The sequence below is a fragment of the Physeter macrocephalus genome, chromosome 11 (assembly GCF_002837175.3).
Source record: "Physeter macrocephalus isolate SW-GA chromosome 11, ASM283717v5, whole genome shotgun sequence".
NCBI lineage: Eukaryota > Metazoa > Chordata > Mammalia > Artiodactyla > Physeteridae > Physeter > Physeter macrocephalus.
In genome coordinates this window covers 126966240-126977534 of record NC_041224.1, presented here as the reverse complement: position 1 = coordinate 126977534, position 11295 = coordinate 126966240, and the positions used below count along the sequence as shown (strand labels likewise).

General features: G+C 37.3%; 1 protein-coding gene and 1 pseudogene across 1 annotated transcript; one reads left to right on the top strand and one right to left on the bottom strand.

Annotated features, from left to right (window-relative positions):
• The first annotated feature begins 7213 nt into the window (after window positions 1-7213).
• Window positions 7214-8475, top strand: LOC102974149 (14-3-3 protein zeta/delta-like; annotated as a pseudogene).
• Window positions 8476-10638: 2163 nt separating this feature from the next.
• On the bottom strand, window positions 10639-10815 carry LOC102974724 (transcription elongation factor 1 homolog). Its single transcript, XM_055088365.1, has one exon. The coding sequence runs from the start codon at window positions 10813-10815 to the stop codon at window positions 10639-10641; it is 177 nt and encodes a 58-aa protein (XP_054944340.1).
• Between the last annotated feature and the right edge of the window lie 480 nt (window positions 10816-11295).

Here is an 11295-nt window from a genome sequence, read left to right as displayed (position 1 = left end):
GATTTTTCTTGTTTCTTGAGGTAGGATTGAATTGCTATAAACTTCCCTCATAGGACTGCTTTTGCTGCATCCTGTAGGTTTTGGGTCATTGTGTTTTTGTTGTCATTTATTTTTTTTTTTTTAATTTCCTCTTTTATTTCTTCAATGATCTCTTGCTTATTTAGTAGCATATTGTTTAACCTCCCTGTGTATGTGGTTTTTTACAGTTTCTTTTCCTGTTATTTATTTCTAATCTCATAGGGTTGTGGTCAGAAGAGATGCTTGATACTATTTCAGTTTTTTAAAATTTACCAAGGCTTGATTGGTGACCCAAGATGTGATCTATCCTGGAGAATGTTCCATGTGCACTTGAGAAGAAAGTGTATTCTGCTGTTTTTGGATGGAATATCCTATAAATATCAATTAAGTCTATCTGGTTTATTGTGTCATTTAAAACTTGTGTTTCCTTATTTATTTTCTGTTTGGATGACCTGTCCATTGGTGTACGTGGGGTGTTAAAGTTCCCCACTATTATTGTGTTACTGTCGATTTCTCCTTTTATAGCTGTTAGCATTTGCCTTAGGATTGAGGTGCTCCTATTTTTGGTGCATAAATATTTACAATTGTTATGTTTTCTTATTGGATTGATCCCTTGATCCTTATTTAATGTCTTTCCTTGTCTCTTGTAACAGTCTTGCAATCCCTATCAAATACCAATGGCAGTTTTCACAGAATTAGAACAAAAAAAAATTTACAATTTATATGGAAACACAAAAGACCCTGAAGAGCCAAAGCAATCTTGAGAAAGAAAAACTGAGATGGAGGAATCAGGCTCCCAGACTTCAGAGTATACTACAAAGCTACAGTAATCAAGACAGTATGGTCCTGGCACAAAAACAGAAATATAGATTAATGGAAAAGGATAGAAAGACAATAGATTATCCCACATACCTATGGTCACCTAATATATAACAAAGGAGGCAAAAATATACAGGGAGAAAAGACAGCCTCTTCAGTAAGTGTTGCTGGGAAAAATGGACAGTTACAAGTAAAACAATGAAATTAGAACACTTCCTAACACCATATACTAAAATAAAATCAAAATGGAATAAAGACCTAAATGTAAGCTTAGGCACTATAAAAATCTTAGAGGAAAACATAGGCAGAACAATCTTTGACATAAATCACAGCAAGATCTTTTTTGACCCACCTCCTAGAGTAATGAAAATAAAAACAAAAATAAACGGTACTTAATTAAACTTAAAATCTTTTTCATAGCAAAGGAAAACATAAACAAGATGAAAAGACAACCCCCAGAATGGGATAAAATATTTGCAAATGAAGCAACTGACAAGGGATTAATCTCTAAAAATATACAAACAGCTCATGCAGATCAATATCCAAAAAACAAATAACCAATGGAATATTACTCAGCCATAAAAAGAAATGAAACTGAGTTATTTTAGTGAGGTGGATGGACCTGGAGTCTGTCATACAGAGTGAAGTAAGTCAGAAAAACAAATACCATATGCGAACACATATATATGGAATCTAAAAAACAAAAAAAAAGGTCATGAAGAACCTAGGGGCAGGACAGGAATAAAGACGCAGATGTAGAGAATGGACTTGAGGACATGGGGGGAGGGCGTAGGATAAGCTGAGATGAAGTGAGAGAGTGGCATGGACTTTATATGCAGAAACTAACACACCATTGTAAAGCAGTTATACTCCAATAAAGATGTTAAAAAAAAAAATGGGTGGAAGACCTAAATAGACATTTCTCCACAGAAGACATACAGATGGCCAACAAACACATGAAAAGATACTCAACATCACTAATTATTAGAGAAAGGCAAATCAAAACTACAATGAGACATCACCTCACACCAGTCAGAATAGCCATCATCAAAAAATCTACAAAGAATAAATGCTGGAGAGGGTGTGGAGAAAAGGAAACCTCTGGCACTGTTGGTGGGAATGTAAATTGATACAGCCACTATGGAGAAAAGTATGGAGATTCCTTAAAAAATTGAAAATAGAATTACCTTATGACCCAGCAATACCTCTACTGGGCATATACCCTGAGAAAACCATAATTCAAAAAACATATGCACCCCAATGTTCATTGCAGCACTATTTACAATAGCCAGGACATGGAAGCGACTAAATGTCCACCAACAGAGGAATGGATAAAGAAGATGTGGTACATATATACAATGGAATATTACTCAGCCATGAAAAGGAATGAAATTGGGTCATTTGTAGAGATGTGGATGGACCTAGAGTCTGTCAAACAGAATGAATTAAGTCAGAAAGAGAAAAACAAATATTGTATATTAACACAGATATGTGGAATCTAGAAAAATGGTACAGATGAACCTATTTGCAGAGCAGGAATAGATACACTGATGTAGAGGACGGACAAGTGGACACGGCGGGGGGTGTGTGTGTGAAGGGGGATGTGGGATGAACTGAGAGATTGGCATTGACATATATACACTATATGTTTAAAACAGATAGCTAGTGGGTACCTGCTGTATAGGGCAGGGAGCTCAGCTCAGTGCTCTGTGGTGACCTAGATGGGTGGGATGGGGTGTTGGTCGGGAGTTCCAAGATGGAGGGGATATATGTATACATATAGCTGATTCATCTTTTTGTACAGCAGAAACTAACAGAACATTGTAAAGCAACTATACCCCAATTAAAAAAAAAATCCCACTGCTAACATAATACATCATGATGAAAGAAGGAATGCTTTTCCCCTATGATCAGGAGAAAATGCTTTCCCCTATGACAAAAATCAAGGATGTCTTTCACTACTTCTATTCAGCTTTATATTAAAGCTAGTAAATAAGTTTATCAGGCATGTAGAAAAAAGATCAATACATAAGAATAATTGTATTTTGATATTACTAGCAATAAATATTCACACATTGAAATGAAAAACTATGCCACTTATAGGATCAAAGTTATTAAATTTATTCTCTATAAAATTCATATAGAAATGCTACGGAATGGTTATCACAAAACGGGGTTTGCCTTTTTGTGGGGCTCGAGCCAAAAGACACAACCAAGTGAGAGATCAAGAGAAGGAAGGAATATTATTACTTGCAGCAAGTAAGGAGAGCACCAGGGATCTTTCCCAAAGCAACATCTCTCTGAACAGCAAAGTTGGGGAAGTTTTAAGCTAAGGGTACATGTATATTCACGAAGGGACTCATATTCAGAGTCTAAGCTTTAGTTGACTGAAGTCAGGAGGGTCAGAAAAGGTCAACATCGTCCTCCCGTAATTTCCAGTTGATCTCGTGGTTGAGCACTTCAGGCTAATCTTTAACATTGAAACAGAACTGGGAGTCTTTACAACTGATATATTATCTTTACTATTGTTACTGTTGTGGCCTGATAACAGTCCTTTGTTCCTACATTCTTTTGTTCCCTTAAGGTTATTAATTGCTGGGACCTGTTCAAGGACAAGCATTGTGGCCAGGCTTAGATCAAAAAATGTCTTAGGCCAAAAATATCTTCTCTTATGTCAAGAAAGCTATGCTTGGTTCTCTTTCTCTGGGGACCCTCTACCCTATCTGCTTACAGAACTACATGTAGCCTCCAAATTTAAAGATGCTTAACAAAGGAAAAAAAAAAGAATGGCTAATACTACCTGATATCGAGGTTTATTATAAAGCTACAATAATCAAGACAGAGTGGTATTGGCCATCAAGCTAAACAAATAAAGCAAAGGAATAGAAGGAGGAGTCCAGAAATAGACTCATACATATGAAAAACATATTTGACAAAAACACAAAGGCAGTTAACTGGAGAAAGGGTCATTGCTTTCAAGAAATAGACTGGGATGATAGGATACCGATATGTCAAAAACAAAACAAAGCAAAGAGCATGAACTCTGATCTTTAGCTTGCATTATATACAATATTAACACAAAATGGATTATAGACCTAAATATAAAACCTAAAACCATAAAACTTCTAAGAAAATAAGTCAGTTTGGCTAGAGGATTTGGACTTTTTTTTTTTTTTTCATTCTGCAGCTCCATGTGTTCTTCTGAAGTATCTGGATGTAGGGAAAACACACTCCTTTTAGCTAGAGAAGGTAATAACAACCTAAAAACACTGGAGACAAACTTGTTCTAAATTATAGTCTTGATTAGGACATTCTATATTTACATTCAAATGTAATCTCTAAGGGGGAGCATTCATTTTGATAGTGCCTAAGATAGGACCTTGCAAAAAGTTGGCAATTAATGAGTACATTTCTTGGATAAGGTGAAAAATTCTATAAACAGTGTCAAAGAAAAATTGTACTGGACAGAGTTAAGCAGGAAAGAAAGACATTATTCAAGGCTATTGCAACAGGGTAGAGAGATTAAACCCAATTCTGGGGAACAAAAGGCCAGAGGATTTTTAAGCCCTGGGGCAAGCTGATGGAAAAGTACTGGAGGACTTCAGAGGAGGTTGGTCAATGTGTTAGGCCATCTGTGTTTGCTAGTTGGAACTTATGGAAGATAGGCTTCTATCCTTTTTTTTTTTGCGGTACGCGGGCCTCTCACTGTTGTGGCTTCTCCCGCTGCGGGGCACAGGCTCCGGACGCGCAGGCTCAGCGGCCATGGCTCACGGGCCCACCCGCTCCGCGGCATGTGGGATCTTCCTGGACCGGGGCACGAACCCGTGTCCCCTGCATCGGCATGTGGACTCTCAACCACTGCGCCTCCAGGGAAGCCCCCTATCTTTCTTGATGATTACATTTCAAAGGAATGGCTCACAGCTCCCTGAGAAAGACATTCTTGAGTTGTAAAATGGGCAAAAGGCTAGGAGAAAATTTATATCTCAAAGGGACAGAGAAATAATTTATGATTGAAAGCTTTCTAAAGTACTTGATCTAAGAAAAGGGAGGTCATAAGTTTATAATCTTAAAAAAAAAAACCTGTTTAAAATTTAGTCAAACTGAGGGGAATTTTAAAGGCCTCAGTCCATCTTGGTCAACAGATTACTGGGAATATTACTCAGAAGTCTAGCCTACTTAACCTTTGCTGTTTTTGACAACTGTAGATTTAACTACTCAAAAGAGGATGAAACGATTAACATAAATCCATCATCGTGATGGAAAGCAATAACTTAGAGGATGGGTATATGGTATCTTTTTATATTAAAATACATGCAATTTTACTTATTTTAAGGACCTGAAATACTGCAGCATAATACAATGTAATAGTTCTACTTGAGGTTCATTATTCTTTTTTCTGACAGCTAAATGGATTCTAATTTTTTGTCCTTTTAATATATCTGACTTTAATTATTCAACACAGTTGGCTTTACTTATGAATATATTCAAAAATTATAAAATATTTTATTTTGTGGATTTTTTAATGTATAAAATTACAAATTATATGTTAATCTCAAAATTTTATGCCACATTTTGCTAAATTATCATGTTGAAATTATATATTCTGAAAAGAGTAACAAAGTTTTGTTCATTCTTCTAACAGCGTAGAAGAATAAAAAGTACATACTTCATGTTACTTTCTTTTTTTAATTAATTTTTATTGGAGTATAGTTGCTTTACAATGTTGAGTTAGTTTCTACTGTACAGCAAAATGAATCAGCTATACATAAACATGTATCCCCTCTTTTTTGGGTTTCCTTCCCATTTAGGTCACCACAGTGCATTAAGTAGAGCTCCCTGTGCTATACATTATGTTCCCATTAGTTGTCTAATAGTACCAATAGTGTATATGTGTTAATCCCAATCTCCCAGTTCCTCCCACCCTCCCTTCCCTTTCCCCCTTGGTATCCGTACATTTGTTCTCTCCATCTGTGTCTCAATTTCTGCTTTGCAAATAAGATCATCTATACCATTTTTCTAGATTCCACATATATGCGTTAATTTACAATATTTGTTTTTCTCTTTCTGACTTACTTCACTCTATATGACACTCTCTAGGTACATCCATGTCTCTAAAAATGACCCAGTTTCATTCCTTTCAATGGCTGAGTAAACTGCATGTTACTTTCAAGAAAAACATTCATTTTTTGAAATATTTGCATTAATTAGGTATTGACTAAAAAAAAAGCACAACCTAAAAGTTGAGAATTATGTTTTATTTGGCAGACATACTGAGAACTTAAGCCGGGGAGATAGGCTCTCAGATAGCCCTGAGGGACTATTCTGAAGAGGTAAGGGAGAAGCAAGAATATATAGAAGTTTTTGCCAAAAAACAAACAAACAGACAAACAAAAAAACCAGGTAGTTAGAACATGAAAAGATTACTATTAATTAAAGAAACATCAGAAGTCTCATGTTCATGAATTTAGCGCTTTTCTATGTATGGGAAGATGCAAGAGAGTCTGAGCTCATTGAAATCCTTCCTTTGATAGGCACCTTAATTATCTAGGTCCAGTATTCTGCTTTCTCCAACCTGAATCCCCTCAGGGTGTGGGGCCTGCTGCAGTGGCCAGTGGCTCAATGGCTGCAACGTCTATTGTTTTTGATATCACAGGCAACATTCTTTGTCCACAGAGGTGAATTTAAGAATTAAGTGATATCATTAATTATAGGATATGCTGATTATGTACAACTTTTGTTGTATTATATACAACTTTGTTGTAACTATGGAGGTTACAGTACTTGTGGTAAAAGTTATTTAGAAGGAAGCAGAAAGACCCAAGGCAGTCAAACCCAGGCGATCACCTGAATAAGTGAGAATTATTCCCAAACCCTGTAAAAGACTGGAGAAAAATTTACTGAAGAGGTTGGTGATGGGATAAACATTTATCATTTCCTGAGCTGAAATTTCAGCAAGAGTTCATAGGATCAGTTTGGAATCCTCCACTAGGAAAAAGAAGCTACTATAATGAATTTAAGGATCAAGGCGTAACACAATTATTACTTCTTTCATATTCACTTTGCCACAAATTGAAGACAGAAACACAGAGCCTGTGAGCAGCGAGATCCAGGGACAGTTTCAGCCTTGCCACTGCCTTTGCTCAGAGCCAGCAGGACTCCTCTCCATCTACCACCATCCACTTCTGGCACAAACTTTCAGTCACGGATGAAAACATGCTGGTGCAGAGGCCAATATTTGCAGAGGCAAATATTTCAAAAAATGAATGTTTTTCTTGAAAGTAACATGCAGTTTACTCAGCCATTGAAAGGAATGAAACTGGGTCATTTTTAGAGACATGGATGTGCCTAGAGAGGCCAAACTCAGAGCAAGCAAGCTGAGTGATATGTTGACATGGCAGCCTGCATGAAGTCTGTAACTGAGCAAGAAGCCAAATTAATCTTCTTTCAGTAGCTTATGAAAATGTTCTGGAGCCCATAGATCATCTTGGAGGGTTGTCTCAAGTACTGAGAAAATGATGGAAGGTTCCAATGGCTTGAGAATACAGAGAGAAAATTGAAAGTGATCTCCGAGATATCTGCAAATGATTTACTGTCTCTTTTGGAAAAAATTCTTCATCCCCAGTGCTTCACAAACCCAGAGCAAAGTCTTCTACTTGAAAATGAAAGGAGACTACTACTGTTACTTGGTTAGTTTACTGCTGGTGATGACAAGAAATGATTATGGATCAGTCACAGCAAGCCTACCAAGAAGCTTTCCAAGTCAGAAACAGAAAATGCAACCAAAAACATCCTATCGTATTGGGTCTGGGCTATAAGTTCTCTGTGTTCTATTGTGCAATTCTAAACTTCCTGGAAAAAGCCTGCTCTCTTGCAAAGAGAGCTCTTTCCCCCTCCAGTTTTATTTAAATCTGCAAAGAGAGCTCTTTTCCCCTTCAGTTTTATTTAAATATAATTCACATATAACACTATATGTGTTAAGGTGTACAGCGTAAAGCTTTAAAAAATGTATATGTGCAAAATGATTACCATAGTAAGTTGAGCTAACATCCATCACCTCACATAATTATAATTTTTTTTCCTTGTGATGAGAACTTTAAGATTTACTGTCTTAGCAACTTTTAAATATACAGTACTGTTAACTATAGTCATCGTGTTGTACATTATACCCCAGAACTTATTTATCTTACAACTGGAAGTTTATACCATTTGACCGTCTTCACCCAATTATGCCCCTGCCCCTGGCAACCACAATTCTGACTCTGTTTCTATGAGTTTATTTTAGATTTCACGTATAAGTGAGGTCATATGATATTTTTCTTTCTCAGTCTGACTTATTTCAGTTAGCATAATGCTCTCAAGGTCCACCATGTTTTTGCAAATGGTAGAATTTCCTTCTTTTTAATGGCTGAATAGTATTCCATTGTATGTGTATACCACATTTTCTTTACATATTCATCTGTCAATAGACTTAGATTGTTGTCAGCTTTTGATGAAGCCATTGCTGAACTTGATATGTTAAGTAAAGAATCACACAAAGACAGCATGCTAACAATGCAGTGACTGAGAGGCAGCTTGGCATTGTGAACATTGGATGCCCAAGTGGACAAGGCTGAAGCAGGAGAAGGAGGGGAAAATTAACCAGCCTCCCAACTTTTGTCTGTCTCATTCTGAAATTTACACATTTGTTATCCATACTGCCCCACAAATAGATTTTTTTAATGACAAGTATATGTTAATTTTATTTGAATTTCTGTTTTTTCCCATAAGGTTTTTATGTTTAATGATAGGGGAATAGAGTCAGTTAACATTTAGAAATTTACCTGCTTTTTCCCTTTTCTTTCTTTCTTTTTCTTTTTTAAAAATTTTACATTCAGACTTGCTTTGTTTTTTCATTTATTCAGCTCTTGTTTTAACAAGATATTTTATCTTGCTGAAATAAATTTTGTTGTTTCTTCATATAGGTTTTGAACTTTTGTTACCTTTTCCTAGCTATTTTATCATTTGGCTATTGCCAATTTTTTAATTGAGATATAATTGACATATGACATTAGTTTCAAGGTGTAAAACATAGTGATTTGATATGTGTATATTTTGTAAAATAATTACCACAGTGTCTAGTTGACATTCATCACCGCATATAATTTTTTTTTCTTGTGATGAGAAGTTTTAAGGTCTACTCTCTCAGTAACTTTCAAATATACAATACAGGCATATCTCGGAGATATTGTGGGTTCAGTTCCAGACCATAGCAGTAAAGTGAACATTACAATAAAGTGAGTCACATAAATTTTTTGGTTTCCCAGGGCATATAAAAGTTATGTTTATAAGATACTGTAGTCTATTAAGTGTGCAATAACATTATGTCTAAAAAAATAATGTACATACCTTAATTAAAACATACTTTATTGCTGAAAATGCTAACCATTATCTGACAATGCAGGATTGCAACAAACCTGCATTTTTGTAAAAAATGTAATATCTGTGAAGTGCAATAAGTTCAAGTGCAATAGAACAAGGTATGCTTATACCATATTATTAACTATAGTTGCCATGCTATATATTATATCCCATGACTTATTTATTTTATAACTGGAAGTTCATACCTTTTGGTGCCCTTCATCCATTTCACCCGTCCCCCACCCCCTGTTTCCCCATTGGAAACCACCAACCTGTTCTCTGTATTTATGCATTCATTTTTGTTTTAGATTCTACATATAAGTGGATTGTATGGTATGTCTTTCTCTGACTTATTTCACTTAGCATAATGCCCTCAGGTTCCATCCAGGTTGTTGCAAATGGCAAGATATCCTTCTTTTTTATAGCTAAATAATATTCCATTGTATATATACATACCATATTTTCTTTGTCCATTCATCCATTGATGGACACTTAGTTTGTTTCCATTTCTTGACTATTGTAAATAATGCTGCAATGAACGTGGGGGAGCAGATAACTTTTCAAGTTAGTGTTTTGTTTCCTTTGGATAAATATCCAGAAGTGGAATTTCTAGATAATATGGTAGTTCTATTTCTAATTTTTTGAGGGAACGCCATACTGTTTTCCCTAATAGCTGCACCAACTTACATTCCCACTAACAGAGCACAGGGATTCCCTTTTCTTTATATCCTCATGAGCACTTGTTATTTCTTACGTTTTTGATAATAACCATTTTGTGTGTGTGTGTGTGTGTGTTGGCTGCTTTATTTAAGGGCTGGTGACTGACAGCTATCCCCAACCCAGCCCCTCCCTCCTCTACAAAAGTGGCCAAACATGAAAACAGGCCGCTCTGCCAGGGGGCTGTGGGGCTGTGGCTTGAATCCCAGGCCACAGGCCTTGGAAGGCAGGGAAGGAGGATGGGCAGTCCGTCCAGTTCAAATAGAGAAGTGCTGGTGAGGTGGGGGAAGATGCTGGAGAGTCCTGAGGCAGCCTCTGCTGGGCTTGCCCTCACCTAGGATGTCAGGATACAGGTCCCTGGAGGAGCCAAGACCCCAAAGCCAGGGGGCCAGGTGCCAGAGGAGGGAGCAAGTCAAAGACTTTTGGAGCCAAGGGAGGCAGTTCAGGACCCTGGAGCCCAGCAACCCTTCAACACTACTCCATGCCCACGAGGACACCACTACAGTCACACCTGCAGCCACACACACACTCACACCCATGCCAATTCCACATACACACAGGTCTGCAAAGGCCCTGGACCCACACCCTGGACCCTGAAATATCTCTGGATTGGTACCCAGCAGGTGAGGCTGCCAAGGGGGTGGGTCCTCTGCATTGCTAGTGATTTGCTGCCTCGCAGGCATCTGTCTATTCACTGTACACGTCCACTGGTTCTGACAGATAAGTGATGGGCATCTGGAATTCTTCTAGGCACATGGTACAAGAGATGACTCCGGTGTTGCGGGCCTGGTCCATTTTCATGTCACAAGACTTCTCGTGGTTACAGAAGGGGCAGGTGAACTGGGCATCTAGGGAGCCTGTCATCTTCTTCTTGGGGTGTGGCTTCTGTTTTGACTTTCTGCGCACCACATCTGCAGGAGGGCAAACCTGCACTTGCTGACCCTTATTGCAACAGCCTTGTTCACCCGGGAGACAGTGACTTCTAGCTCTCAGCAGAAGCCGATAACAACCATTTTGACAGGTGTGAGGTGATACCTCATTTTGGTTTTAATTTGCATTTCCCTAATGATTAGTGATGTCGATCACAATTTCATGTATCTGTTGGCCATCTGTATGTCTTCTTTCGAAAAATGTCTATTCAGATCCCCTGCCCATTTCTTAATCAGATTATTTGTCTTTTTTGCTATTGAGTTGTATGAATTCTTTATACATTTTGGATATTAACCCTTTATTGGATATATGATTGGCAAATATTTTTTTTCCCATTCTATTGTTTGCCTTTTCATTTTGTTGATGGTTTCCTTTGCTATACAGATGCCTTTTAGTTTGATGTAGTACCACTTA